The 15,702-nt window shown below is 40.9% G+C and overlaps 1 protein-coding gene across 1 annotated transcript in view; it reads left to right on the forward strand.

Annotated features, from left to right (window-relative positions):
* The window catches only part of abcc8 (ATP-binding cassette, sub-family C (CFTR/MRP), member 8), a 118,789-nt gene that overhangs the window by 91,168 nt on the left and 11,919 nt on the right, over positions 1-15,702 (forward strand). The window contains exons 27-29 of the mRNA XM_060915055.1: positions 5,541-5,707; positions 6,423-6,492; positions 9,376-9,533. Of these exons, the coding sequence (XP_060771038.1) occupies positions 5,541-5,707; positions 6,423-6,492; positions 9,376-9,533 (395 nt within the window). The remainder of the gene's footprint in view (positions 1-5,540; positions 5,708-6,422; positions 6,493-9,375; positions 9,534-15,702) is intronic.

Here is a 15,702-nt window from a genome sequence, read left to right on the forward strand (position 1 = left end):
TTGAGTTCATTTTTTGCCTCAAACATCTATGCACAATCGCTAATAATTACAAAGTGAAAGCAGGTTTTTAGAAAATATGCAATTTTATTTTACTGACAAAGATAGATTATTTAGGGGTTACATATCTGTTCACACCCTTAGCCTAATACTTGGTTGATGCACCTTTGGCAGCAATTACAGCTTCAAGGCATCTTGGGAAAGAAGCTACAAGCTTGGCACACTTGTTTCTGGACATTTTTGCCCATTTCTCTTGGCATATCCTTGCAAGCTCCATCAGGTTGGATGGGGAGCATCGGTACACAGCCATTTTCAGCTCCTTCCACAGATGTTCAATTGGATTCAGGTCTGGGCTCTGGCTGGGCCACTCAAGGACATTCACAGACTTTCTCCATAGCCACTCCTTTGTTCTCTTGGCTGTGTGCTTCGGGTTGTTGTCATGTTGGAAGGCAAACCTTCACCCCAGTCTGAGGTCCAGAGCGCTCTGGAGCAGGTTTTCTTCAAGAATCTTGGTGTACTTAGCTGCATTCATCTTTCCCTCTATCAAGACTAGTCACCCTGTTCCTGCTGCTGAAAAACATCCCCACATCATGATGCTGCCACCGCCATGCTTCACTGTAGAGATGGCATTAGCCAAGTGATGAGCGGTGCCTGGTTTCCTCCAGACGTGACGCTTGGTATTCAGGCCAAAAAGTTCAATTTTGGTTTCATCAGACCAGAGAATCTTGTTTCTCATGGTTTGAGAGTCCTCTAAGTGCCTTTTGGCAAACTCCAAGCGGGCTGTCATGTGCCTTTTACGAAGGCGTGGCTTCCATCTGGCCACTCTACCATAAAGGCCTGATTTGTGGAGTGCTGCCTGGACGGTTGATCTACTGAAAAGTTCTCCCATCTCCACAAGGATACACTGGAGCTCTGTCAGAGTGACCCTTGGGTTCCTGCTCACCTCCCTGGCCAAGGCCCGTCTTCCCCGATCGCTCAGTTTGGCCGGGCAGCCAGGTCTAGGAAGATTCTTGGTGGTTCCAAACTCCTTCCATTTATGAATGATGGTGGCCACTGTGCTCTTTGGGACTTGTAAAGTTGCAGCAATTTTTCTGTACCCTTCTCCACATCTATGCCTTGACACAATCCTGTTTCTGAGGTCTGAAGATAATTTTTTGACCCCATGGCTTGGAGTTTGCTCTGACATGAACTGTCAACTGTGGGACCTTATATAGGCAGGTGTTGGCAATCCCCAGTCATGTCCAATCAATTGAATTTACCACAGGTGGACTCATTAAGTTGTGGAAACATCTCAAGCAGTATCAGTGGAAACTAAATGCACCTCAGCTCACTTTTGGGTGTCATATCAAAGGGTGTGCACACTTGTGTACATATGATATTTTACATTTTGATTTTTAATAAATTAGCACAAATGTCCTACCACAAATTAGCACAAATGTCCTCCTTTCACTTTGTCATTATGGGCTATTTTCTGTAGAATTTTGTGGCAAAAAATGAACTCAATCTATTGTAGAATAAGTCTGTAACACAATAAAATGTGGAGAAGGTGAAAGGGGTGTGCAGACTTTCCGGCTTGACTGTAAACTGTCTTCTATGAGTACTGTGTTATTCCATTATTCCTAAATGTCACTCCAACAATCCTTATAGAAAATGTTTTGACAAAACCTTTGAAGCTATAGTAGTGTCAGTGGGTGTTACTGTGTCATTAACACATTAGAACCACAGCAGGTGGAAGGTGTTATCTGAGAGAGTGAGAGAGGTATTCCTGTACATCAGCTGTGCTCTCAGACATGCTGGATACTGATCACATGTCATGTGCTGGAACAGGATACTTAATACAGCAAGTAGGGCTCTGTCTGATCTATTCTAAGTGTGTGTGTGTGTGTGTGTGTGTGTGTGTGTGTGTGTGTGTGTGTGTGTGTGTGTGATTCAATCTAAAACTTGCTTAATCCACTGCAAGGTGGTGCTTTGATACATGAATCTTAAAAAACAACCACAACAAGAGCAGTATTTAAATAAAGTGTGTAAGTCCACTGGAGTAGTGTTCTTTTATCCCTCTGGCTTTTCACCATAGATGTTCAGTGCGAACAACCACAACTAATCACTCTGATTTATGCAGGCGCAGTAAAAGAAAACAGGACAAGGACTAAACTAATGCATAAACACGTGCTTCTTTAAATGAGACAGCCAGAAGTATATTGTTTGTATGCTTACTGTTAGGAACTGCAAACATAAATCAGAATGTCTTTTTTGGTACATAATGGAAAGTACATAGCAAAGTAATTTAATACATTATACTTAAATGTTTATGAAATACACCTGCATATGCCTAAATTGGGATGGCACGGTGGTGTAGTGGTTAGTACTGTTGCCTCACAGCAAGAAGGTTCGGGGTTTGAGCCCAGTGGGGGCCTTTCTGTGTGGAGTTTGCATGTTCTCCCTGTGTCTGTGTGGGTTTCCTCCAAAGGCATGCAGTTAGGTTAAAGGGGAACTGAAGGCTAATTTTTTATTATCAAAATTCTATTTATCTCATTTTATTAAATGTAGGAATGCATTTCTGATAGCTATTTTGTCACTGCTATAGCAAGTTATGAGTGTTTGAAATATGCTATGTAATATATCAGTCCAGATATCAAAGCGATGGCCGTAAACGAGATTTGCTGAGACCTGTGCGAGACATCGTAGGATGGAAGTAAAACGTACAGCAGAAATCAAAGTGACCAACATCTGCCAACGTTGTCAAAAGACACGTGCACCCTCTTTCGAATGCTGACGTAATCAAGCCGGAAGTTTTCCTTGTGTCTGAAATCGCTCCCTACTCACTATATAGGGCACTATATAGTGTGGACGCCATTTTGTAGTGCTGTCCGAAACCTTAGTGAGGATTATGTGGGAAATGCACTCAGTATAATGTGTATTTATCACAAAAATACATGCATGTATTTATTATTTTGAAAACCCACCAGCCGCCTGATCTTGCACGTTTTAATTGTGCGACAGTAATGATGTAAATACCAGTGCGACGGACTCGTCCTTATCCTATCGTCTTTCCAACTCTTCTCTACTCCACGTTGGTTCGAAGTCATATGGAATAATCTCCATCACTGATGAAGCTGGCAAATCGCGAAATTAATCTAAATTGGAATGATATAGCGATCTGGCTGCTGTGTAAACAGTTTGCAAAATGGTGGCACTGACGCTTCCTGTTTGAAGTCTCGCACAAGTCTCGTGAAGATCGCGCAGATAAGCGACGCCTGCCGTGGACCATATGAACTACATTCAACATGGCTAAAAAACTTCAGTACCCCTTTAATTGACTCCTCTAAATTGTCTATGACCAAAAGCAGTGCAGCAGAGGAGTGGCTAGCCAACTGTACTTACTTAGCTCAGAAACCATAGGAAAGGGACCCAGCCCAGAACATACTGGACAGGTGAAAAAGATGATGATGATACGTCAAGTTTACTCAGTCCATGAGTAAAAGTGAATCCATATAAATTACCAAAAATTAAATTACATCACTTTCTAAAATGTTGATATCTGTTTGAACTCTTATCTCTTGGCATAAATATTGGAAGAACTTTTTTTTTTTTAAATCAGCCTCAATTCCCCCCCAGGTAACAATTACAGTCATATTAATTAGGGTGTTGTTTATGTTGGGCATCGTGGACTTAATTTTACTCACTGGTGATATAAACATTGGTTAATACAGCTTTAATATTTTGAAATATATAATATGAGGTTAGTTACTTTGTTAATGTTATGGTGTATTAATGACAAAGTTAAGTAATAGATATCACATGACAGACCATGCTGTTACACGAAAATAATCCATGCAAGGTTGATAGGATACCTCAAAGTGGATTCTTTTCATAAGAGCATAGTCCAAAGTAGTGTCTAATTAAATTTTTACCACATAAATTTGTCTCCGATTACAATTTTTAATGTATTAATGAATGACACATCATGCTTTTTAACTGTTTCTAGTTCTTTGAATGTTATGGAATGTCCACAAGACAAGTTAGTTCCTGTTATCACTTACAGTGTAGCGTCTAAACACAAATGCCTTCCACTCACCACCCACTCCTGTGTTCTCTCTCTTGAAGTTAATAAGAGAAAAATATTACACTGAAACTAGAAAACATAACCTCATCTCTTCTGAAGACTTCCCATGACGGGAAACAAATTGATTGTTACAGTGCAGATGCCTGAGACTCCTTCCATAATTTTTTTTTCTTTGTTAAAAAGCACTTTTTAAAAATACACTACTGTTCAAAAGTTTGGGGTCACTTTGAAATGTCCTTATTTTTGAAAGAAAAGCACTGTTCTTTTCAATGAAGATCACTTTAAACTAATCAGAAATACACTCTATACATTGCTAATGTGGTAACTGACTATTCTAGCTGCAAATGTCTGGTTTTTGGTGCAATATCTCCATAGGTGTATAGAGGCCCATTTCCAGCAACTCTCACTCCAGTGTTCTAATGGTACAATGTGTTTGCTCATTGCCTCAGAAGGCTAATGGATGATTAGAAAACCCTTGTACAATCATGTTAGCACAGCTGAAAACAGTTGAGCTCTTTAGAGAAGCTATAAAACTGACCTTCCTTTGAGCAGATTGAGTTTCTGGAGCATCATATTTGTGGGGTCGATTAAATGCTCAAAATGGCCAGAAAAATGTCTTGACTATATTTTCTATTCATTTTACAACTTATGGTGGTAAATAAAAGTGTGACTTTTCATGGAAAACACAAAATTGTCTGGGTGACCCCAAACTTTTGAACGGTAGTGTATATTTATTATTATCCAGAGATTATGTGGCGTATCCATCATACATCCCTGTGAATGAGTTATTACTATAGGAATAATAACATATTCGAACTAGTGTATTGATATAAACCTGTGATTTATGTTAAAGCCAGAACTACTGTCAGAGCCGTGCTAAAGAAATTAATGCATGCCTTACAGTTCAAGTATTTAATCATGTTGTGGTAAAAAGGAATGCAAAGCATTCCCAAAATGTTGATAGAATTCGCATACTGATTTTTTCCTCTATGATTATCTTGTATTTAAAATAAATACATGTTTCCAAAGTGCTACTCATTCCTGCTTGTTGAGTAGAATTTACAGATGTGGTTGAGATTTTAATGTGTTTTTTTTTTTGTTTTGTTTCCTACTTTACTTGTGATTTGTCATTAGAATGCATTATAAGGCTTAAGTAATTACATGCACTGATTGTTTTTGGGGCTTTGGCTGGATCATTAGTGTTGTGGGTCTTAGACTCATTACGCCTCGTTGTTAATCCTCTATAGAGTCAATATTGATTTGTTTTCAGTAAAACTCTACATAGCTCACTTTACTGCCATTTGCTGATATTGTTTTTGGGGTTTGTTTTTTTTTATGTTTAAACCATTATCACCGAGTAACACTATTCTACATCACTCCCATATCCCTTTAGCATTCTGTCTCATTCTCAGCCCTATCACAAGTGCATACATGTTTTTAAGAAAAGAAAAACAGAGACTGTATGTACTGTTGATTGCAGGACTGTGGGTTCAGTCACTCATCGTATCTGCTGGTGTTCAGTGTGCTGTGCTGCCTGGGCATTGTGCTGTGTTTGGTCACGGCTGTGACTGTGGAGTGGACAGGGCTGAGTGTGGCCAAAGAGCTGCACCATAACCTGCTAAATAACATCATACTTGCACCCATGAGGTATGAACCACCTCTTTTATTACTGATCTGTTTAAGCTTTGTCTGAGTGTGTGAGTGAGTGAGTGAGAATGAGAACTTTCCTGGGAAGATGACAATAAAACCATTACCTTGTTGCATGGTCAGGCTCCATTGAGCTTTTTGACTGATGTGTCCCATCTGTCTGAGCTTGGGACAGCAAACAGTGCCTTTGCTTTTAGTTTCATGGCAACAGCACAGGCCTGGTGCGTAATGAGGAGGTTAATTACGCACTGTGTGTGATCAGGTGACAGATGATCTCTGACCCAGTGAACCCTCATATGGTATAGTTGAGTCATTAGACGTTAACCCAAGACATTATTGCACTGTAAATACGGTACATAGACATCCTTACTCAAACCTGGGTTCAGAATGTAGAACAGTATTTGAGAATGAACTGCACTCACCCTTGCTTCAGTGGCTAATTTCACCTTGACACTGTAAATTTATACCTTCTAAGAACTGCTGCTGTAAGCATAGACTGTCCTGTTCTCATCCCATTACTCCTGTTCACAATAACCTTTTCATCACATTGGGTACAGTTTACTTTTACACTTCTACTTCTGTATGTTATAATGATTTTTATAATCCTACTATTGCATGGCACCTAGAAGAAAATGTCTTGAAATTGAACATTGGAAACACTATTTGCAGGATATTTCTGTGTCGTCTGAATGATGGTTTGCACTTTTTTGACCAGACTCTTTGAGACAACTCCTTTGGGAAGCCTTCTGAACCGATTTTCTGCTGACATAAACACAATAGACCAGGTATGTTACTGGGTCACTTGAGACCCAGGAAAGGTCACATTAGACCTTTTCTCACCAAATATCATGTTGACCTTTTCTAAGCAAAGGTCTTTCCCCAGAGAGGTAAAACGGTTAAACATATATATTTTTCTCTGTTTTTACACTGTAATACTGTTGGTAAACTGAAACGTGTTTAGGTTACTGATTGTGTATTTAGTGAATTTATAACATAAAAAGGCTACAGTATACCTCCTCAGACAGAAGATCACATGATCTGAAGTGGGTAAACACAAATCCAAAATGGCGGTCACTAATAGCTCTACTAGAGCGGCCAGTGATACAATTTGGACAACAACAAAAAAAACCTCGATAAAATGACAGTGTTCACGATTACTATTGCAAATCATCACCTCTAGTTTTGTGGGAAGTGACCTTTTTTTTGTAATCTTTTATTCAAAACTCAGCAGAGTGTCAGGTTTTAATCTTCTTCCTTTGCTTTCAGTATTAATTAAATCCTCCTTGCTAAAATGTGCCGAACACACTTTCATTGAATTTGATAGCTTGAAATCTTTTCTATCTCTTTTAATTCTTGTAATCCAAATCGAGAAGAAATACAGATTTAACTGGCTCAGTAAGTCAAACATTTCAATGCTACAGCGCATACAACTACCAAACAATGCAAATTCGTTTGTAAATTTAATAATTTCTTACCCCCCGAAGTCTTTTATTGCTCAGATAGACTACTATCAGTTGAATTGTTATTGCAGCCATAAGATGTGCAATAATGTACCATTTTGAGCTATATCTCAGACTTTGTAGTCCATGAATAGATAATCCATACAAACACATGAGGCGGGTTGGTGTTTGTTTACCCATTTCACACCATGTGACTACAGCACCCCAATGGATCCAAGGAGGTCTATTGAGGAACGCTGGGCATAAAATGCCCGAGTTTCACATCCTTCACATGATGGACTTTTCTCAGCACAGCACTGACACTGACATGTTAGTGTGTGGTGGTGGTCGTGGTGGTACTGGCATCAGGCTCAGTAGTGATCCTGGAATTTATAAGCACTGTGTATTCTTACTGTCCATTTTATTAGACAGAACAACTTGTTGGTCTACCTTGTAGTTATTAGTTTTTTTTTTTTTCATGTGCAATTTGTGTTGATCTTCCTTTAGCAATGTCCATTAATCACCACAGGACTGCTGTTAGATGGATATTTTTGGATAGAGACTATATTCAACCCCCAGCAATGACATTAAGGTGGTTAAAAATCTCTGCAATGCTGCCGCATAACACACACATGCATGCACACACACACACACACACACACACACACACACACACACACACACTACCATGCCATTAATACAGTCTCCTCTGAGAGTACTGGAACAGCAAGGCCATTTCTTTAGTTTTCATGATACACTGAAGACAATTAGGTTTGAGATCAAAAGATGAATATAAGACACACTTTCAGTTTTTTCAGATTGGACTTTCAGTTTTTATTTCCTCACATTTACATCTAGGTATGTAAAACAACTTAAAACATGACACCTTTGGTGGCAGACCACCCAATTTTTAGGTGAACAAAAGTACAGGAACAGATAGTCTTAAAGGAAATAACACTTCATACAGTATTTGGTTGCATATCCTTTGCTTGCAAAAATTCAAGCTGGTGACCCACTGATATCACCATGCTGTTCCATTTTTCTTATGTAATGCTTTTCCAGGCTTGTACTCTGCAGCTTCTTTCAGTTTTGGGGGTTTGTCTGTTTAGTCTCCTCTTCAGGAGGCGAAATGCTATTAATTATTAAAACAAGGCACACCTGGACAACAAGAAACACACATCAGTCACATGTTCCAGTATTTTTGATCACTTGAAAAAATGGGTAGGTTCAAACAAAAGATACCATGTTTAAAGTTGTTTAACACATCTAGATGTAAATATCAGGAAACGAAAGCTGAAATTCTGATCTGTCATCTCATATTCATGTTTTGATCTCAAGCACAAATTCCTTCAGTGCACAGCAAAATCAAAAGAATTGGCCTTGCTATTCCAATACTTTTGGATGGAGCTGTGTGTCAGTGTGACTGCTCAGCTGGGAATGGTTCAATATTACAGTACATGCACAGTGGATGTACCTAGTAAACTGGTAACTGAGTGTATGTGAGTTTCAAAATTGCAAAAGCATCCAGGTAACCAGTTTATGATTTCAGATGCTTTAATAACTACAACCACAAAGTCACCCTTTCTTTAGACAGCTGTAACTTCTTCCATGTTCTTTGGTCCATGTATGCTGGAAATGATTTCATAATTCGCATCAGTTGTACATGTTGTTGTAACTAGAAAAGGGGGACAATGGTTCCATATTTGGTGTCATTTAATTAACAGTAAAACATAAGTCCTTTTAAAATTAATTTTATATCATAAAATTCAATCCAGACAATATATTTTGTGCAGGTTTGAAATCTGAATGCTTTTTTTTCTTTCTGTATTTTGAGGCAGCCCATGGTCTGAATACTGGCTATTTTATATGTCATATTATTATATGAGTTTTTTTGTTTGCTTTTTTTTAAGTAGTAATTTTAGAAAATGCATAAATGGAAATGTCAGACGGTCTTCTGTTACAAGCAAAAACACACTCATTTTAACATCATCTTGCATTGACAAAAGCTGATTCTCTTTCCAACTGGAACACCTTTGCACCTAAAATGACAGGTTATGATTCCCTTTGGGTTTGCGAGATTTAGTTTGCTTCGACTATTAAATTAATGGTCTTGCTGCACCCCAAAAAAATTGCTAAACAAGAAAATGACATTATGATTAATGTGCATATGTTTTGTGTCTTTTTTTCCTTTTCCCAAACTCCAATCTCTCTCCCTATCTCACTCCTCAGCATATTCCTACTACTTTGGAGTGTTTGATTCGCTCTACATTGCTGTGTGTGTCTGCACTGGGTGTTATCTCATATGTCACACCTGTTGTCCTCATCGCTCTCACACCGCTCACCATTGCCTGTTACTTCATCCAGAAATACTTCAGAGTGGCGTTCAAGTATGAGAAGCACTGCCTTACCCATGGGATAGTTAGTATATTGATAAACATAGAATGAAACAAAATATCAAGATATTTAATGTCAATCTACTCCAAACCAAACACAACTGAGATTCATTTACACACTAAATGGATTTTATATATATATACACTACCGTTCAAAAGTTTGGGGTCACCCAGACAATTTTGTGTTTTCCATGAAAAGTCACACTTTTATTTACCACCATAAGTTGTAAAATGAATAGAAAATATAGTCAAGACATTTTTCTGGCCATTTTGAGCATTTAATCGACCCCACAAATGTGATGCTCCAGAAACTCAGGCCAAGTTTACATTAGACCGTATCTGTCTCGTTTTCTTCACGGATGCACTGTCTGTTTACATTAAAACGCCTGGAAACGCCGGGAAACGGGAATCCGCCAGGGTCCCCGTATTCAATCCAGATCGTGTCTGGTCCGGTGCTGTGTAAACATTGAGGATACGCTGTGCTGAGCTCTAGCTGGCGTCGTCATTGGACAACGTCACTGTGACATCCACCTTCCTGATTCGCTGGCGTTGGTCATGTGACGCGACTGCTGAAAAACGGCGCGGACTTCCGCCTTGTATCACCTTTCATTAAAGAGTATAAAAGTATGAAAATACTGCAAATACTGATGCAAATACTGCCCATTGTGTAGTTATGATTGTCTTTAGGCTTGCCATCCTTCCACTTGCAAGTGGTAAGTGATGCGCATGCCCGACATGCACTGAGATCACACACACAGCGGCTCAGTCCCAAATCACTGCTCGTGCACTTCACTTGCGCGCTCTGTGAGCTGCGCAGGGCCGGAGTGCGCACCCTCCAGAGGGCACTCGCTGTTCAGGGCGGAGTGATTTGGAGCGCAGGATGCCTGCGGAGCCGAGCGTATCCATGTATTGGCGTTGCTGTGTGCACGCGAATCGTGTATTGGTGTTGCTGTGTGCACACTAATCGTTTTAAAAACGTTAATCTGATGATCCGGGGCGGCACGGTGGTGTAGTGGTTAGCGCTGTCGCCTCACAGCAAGAAGGTCCTGGGTTCGAGCCCCGGGGCCGGCGAGGGCCTTTCTGTGTGGAGTTTGCATGTTCTCCCTGTGTCCGCGTGGGTTTCCTCCGGGTGCTCCGGTTTCCCCCACAGTCCAAAGACATGCAGGTTAGGTTAACTGGTGACTCTAAATTGACCGTAGGTGTGAATGTGAGTGTGAATGGTTGTCTGTGTCTATGTGTCAGCCCTGTGATGACCCGGCGACTTGTCCAGGGTCTACCCCGCCTTTCGCCCGTAGTCAGCTGGGATAGGCTCCAGCTTGCTTGTGACCCTGTAGAAGGATAAAGCGGCTAGAGATAATGAGATGAGAATGGGAATCTGATGATCCGCTGATACGGTCTAATGTAAACCCCACCTCAATCTGCTCAAAGGAAGGTCAGTTTTATAGCTTCTCTAAAGAGCTAAACTGTTTTCAGCTGTGCTAACATGATTGTACAAGGGTTTTCTAATCATCCATTAGCCTTCTGAGGCAATGAGCAAACACATTGTACCATTAGAACGCTGGAGTGATAGTTGCTGGAAATGGGCCTCTATGGAGCACTTGCATGTGATGTCACAGCCGATCCAGATTGTGACAGACGCCATCTTGTCGGTCAAACGCCATTTTCCGCCTTCTACTTCTGGTTCTACTTCTGCTTCTACTTCTACCTTTTCTTCTGGAAAACCCTACTATATACAATTCTACTACAACGGCTGCGGCTACAAGCTCTCCCTACCTGTGCATGGTTTTTATGTTTTTGTGTGTATTTTTGCGTGTTGTTCATCTGTACCAGACTTCAATATCCACTACAACCGTATGGACTTACTGGACATTGGTTTCCAGCAGAAAATGACGGTTTGTAGCGATTTCAATCGCATGCACAACATTCCGGACGAGATAGTGAGACCAGCGGGGTCTCCGTGGATTGTTATCGGAAGCAAAGCAAAGGAGGTGGCGTCGGGAGCGGAAGCAAAAGCGAGGCTGCAGGCAGAGCGGCCTGTTGACTAAGCTCAGAAAACAGCCACTCAAATCTCCACTGCTAAGCCTCTACCTCTCCAACGCCAGATCCATGGTGAACAAGACAGACGATTTGGAATTACAGCTGGAATTACCTTATTCTATTCTATAATCGGCTGGTCAGTACTATACTCAATACTTAAGTGACTTACCCATCCAATGAGGATTATTTTCTTGTTTACAAGATGCCACATCTGAGTCGCTGACAAATACTGAATTTCTGTAAAGATAACTGTCCAGAGATTTATAAGTGCTTCACCACTGAACAGCAAGGGAAAGTTAATGAGGTAATTATACACGTCTGGGTATTCCGCTGGCAGTTCAAAATCCACTGACACGGTCGTGAAAACTCCGTCCGGTAAGCCATAAGGGTCACTAATCTGTAGATCGTTTATTTTAGGTCATATCTAGTTATCTATTCATTAGAAAAATGAGCCGTGTAGTCCATCGGTTGAAATTGATCCATTCTGTACACGAGTGCAGCAATATTCAGCGGTGTTTTTTACCGACAAGATGACGGCTGTGTACTTTCCGGTCACGTGACTGCAAGATCTCTATACACCTATGGAGATATTGCACCAAAAACCAGACATTTGCAGCTAGAATAGTCATTTACCACATTAGCAATGTATAGAGTGTATTTCTGATTAGTTGAAAGTGATCTTCATTGAAAAGAACAGTGCTTTTCTTTCAAAAATGAGGAAATTTCAAAGTGACCCCAAACTTTTGAACGGTAGTATATATATATATATATATATATATATATATATATATATATATATACACACACACACACACACACACACACACACACACAGTGGGGCAAAAAAGTATTTAGTCAGTCACCAATTGTGCAAGTTCTCCCACTTAAAAAGATGAGAGAGGCCTGTAATTTTCATCATAGGTATACCTCAACTACGAGAGACAAAATGAGAAAAAAAATCCAGAAAATCACATTGTTTGATTTTTAAAGAATTTATTTGCAAATTATGGTGGAAAATAAGTCAATAACAAAAGTTAATCTCAATACTTTGTTATATACCCTTTGTTGGCAATGACAGAGGTCAAACGTTTTCTGTAAGTCTTCACAAGGTTTTCACACACTGTTGCTGGTATTTTGGCCCATTCCTCCATGCAGATCTCCTCTAGAGCAGTGATGTTTTGGGGCTGTCGCTGGGCAACACGGACTTTCAACTCTCTCCAAAGATTTTCTATGGGGTTGAGATCTGGAGACTGGCTAGGCCACTCCAGGACCTTGAAATTGTCATGTCATGCTGAAAGACCCAGCCATGTTTCATCTTCAATGCCCTTGCTGATGGAAGGAGGTTTTCACTCAAAATCTCACGATACATGGCCCCATTCATTCTTTCCTTTACACAGATCAGTCGGCTTGGTCCTTTTGCAGAAAAATAGCCCCAAAGCATGATGTTTCCACCCCCATGCTTCACAGTAGGTGGTGTTCTTTGGATGCAACTCAGCATTCTTTCTCCTCCAAACACGACAAGTTGAGTTTTTACCAAAAAGTTCTATTTTGGTTTCATCTGACCATATGACATTCTCCCAATCCTCTTCTGGATCATCCAAATGCTCTCTAGCAAACTTCAGACGGGCCTGGACATGTACTGGCTTAAGCAGGGGGACACGTCTGGCACTGCAGAATTTGAGTGCTTGGCGGCGTAGTGTGTTACTGATGGTAGCCTTTGTTACTTTGGTCCCAGCTCTCTGCAGGTCATTCACTAGGTCCCCCTGTGTGGTTCTGGGATTTTTGCTCACCGTTCTTGTGATCATTTTGACCCCACGGGGTGAGATCTTGCGTGGAGCTCCAGATCGAGGGAGATTATCAGTGGTCTTGTATGTCTTCCATTTTCTAATAATTGCTCCCACAGTTGATTTCTTCACACCAAGCTGCTTACCTATTGCAGATTCAGTCTTCCCAGCCTGGTGCAGGTCTACAATTTTGTTTCTGGTGTCCTTTGACAGCTCTTTGGTCTTGGCCATAGTGGAGTTTGGAGTGTGACTGTTTGAGGTTGTGGACAGGTGTCTTTTATAGGCAAGGCAAGGCAAGTTTATTTATATAGCACATTTCATACACAGTGGCAGTTCAATGTGCTTTACAGAAGTAAAAGCAAAACAGTAAGCAATAGAAAATAAAATTACATAAAATAAATGGGGAAGAAGAGAGAAAAAAATAAGAAGAATTAAACAATAGTATAAATAAAATAAAATGAAGTAAAAGTTCAGTAAAAACAGCAGAATAAAATAGAATTAAAGCCGCAAGCGGCCTCGACGGGCCCTCGCGCCAGCGGCCAAGGGGGGCGGGGGCATGCGTCCCCGCGAAAGACCTTCCACAGCTTCTTCGGCAAGAGACATCACTCCCACAATGGCGACAAAGCACAGAATTGGACACATGGCAACAATAGGGTCGCGCACTGTACGGTGCTCGGGGCCTAATAATAATAATAATAATAGTCCTTCAAAAACAATAGGGTCCCGCACTGAACGGTGCTCGGGCCCTAATAATAATAATAATAATTAAAGCCGCAAGCGGCCTCGACGGGCCCTCGCGCCAGCGGCCAAGGGGGGCGGGGGCATGTGTCCCCGCGAAATACCTTCCACAGCTTCTTCGGCAAGAGACATTACTCCCGCAATGGCGACAAAGAACAGAATTGGACACATGGCAACGATAGGGTCTCGCACTGTACGGTGCTCGGGCCCTAATAATAATAGCGCCCTAATAAGGGTCTTGTAAAGAGTTTGCTTGCCAAGTTTGACAAATCAGAAGCTGCAATATCATTTTTGCCATAACCAGCACCCCCAGGGGCAAAAGTGCACAAAATTAGGCGTACATGTCAGGTGAGCTATGAAGAGTTTGCGTATGAAGTTTGATGACAATTGAGTAAATAGAAGATGAGATATAGATTTTTGAAGAATAAAATTTTTGGTTTTTCCCATGTCAGTAGGTGGCGCTATGCTGTACATGAGCGATTATGAGTTGGAAAAATAAGTGTCTACAACAGCAACGCATTATCACAAGGTAGTGGTGTGAAGGATAAGCATTATGGAATTATTTACCAAAAACCCGTTTTGGAGCAATTGCGATGGCCAAAAACAGCGCCCCCATGGACGAAAATTCCCAAAATGTGGTATACATGACATGGGAGGTAGGAAGAGGGTGGCCGTGAAGTTTGACCAAATTTGAGGAAAGACTGGAATTTTTGCCCAAAAATAGCGCCCCCAGTGGCGAAATATCACAGAAAGTGGGTAACATGTCAGAAGCCCAATGAGTGATCTGCGTGTGAAGTATGAGCAGTTTTGAGCAAGTAGAAGATTTGTTATGAATTTTTAAGCATGTAAAATGTTGCATTGAAAATTGTTCGACGTATAACTTCTGAACGGTTTATGCTACGTGAAACCTATTTAGTAACTTTTGTCAGCCATGTCTGTAGATGATGTGTATCAATTTTGGTGACATTCCTATGAACGGTCTAGGAGGAGTTGCGCCGTGTTCGTGGCCATGCATTTCGCACAAAAGTGAAATTACCTCACTTCCTGTTGGGCGTGGCTAATGCATTGGCATTACATTTTTGTCCGGCTTAGTGAGATACATGTGCTTACCAAATGGCATGCCACTACTACAAACTACATGGCAACCAGGCACCTTAATGCGGGAGGCCAAAATCACAACGAGTTAGGGGGCGCTATAGAGGCCCTGAGGCCCGCCTGGATCTGGGCTTCTGGTTCTCAGTAGCGGTGGCAGTCTAAGAAAAAGGAGCCAAATTTCGTGCATTGTCGACCATGGCAAGCGCCCCAATAAGGGTCTTGTAAAGAGTTTGCTTGGCAAGTTTGACAGATCAGAAGCTGCAATATCATTTTTGCCATAACCAGCACCCCCAGGGGCAAAAGTGCACAAAATTTGGCGTAGACGTCAGGTGAGCTATGAAGAGTTTGCGAATGAAGTTTCATGACAATTGAGTAAATAGAAGATGAGATATAGATTTTTGAAGAATAAATTTTTTGGTTTTTCCCATGTCAGTAGGTGGCGCTATGCTGTACATGAGCGATTATGAGTTGGAAAAATAAGTGTCTACAACAGCAACGTACTATCACAA

This window comes from Neoarius graeffei, chromosome 2 (assembly GCF_027579695.1).
Source record: "Neoarius graeffei isolate fNeoGra1 chromosome 2, fNeoGra1.pri, whole genome shotgun sequence".
In the NCBI taxonomy this organism is placed as follows: domain Eukaryota; kingdom Metazoa; phylum Chordata; class Actinopteri; order Siluriformes; family Ariidae; genus Neoarius; species Neoarius graeffei.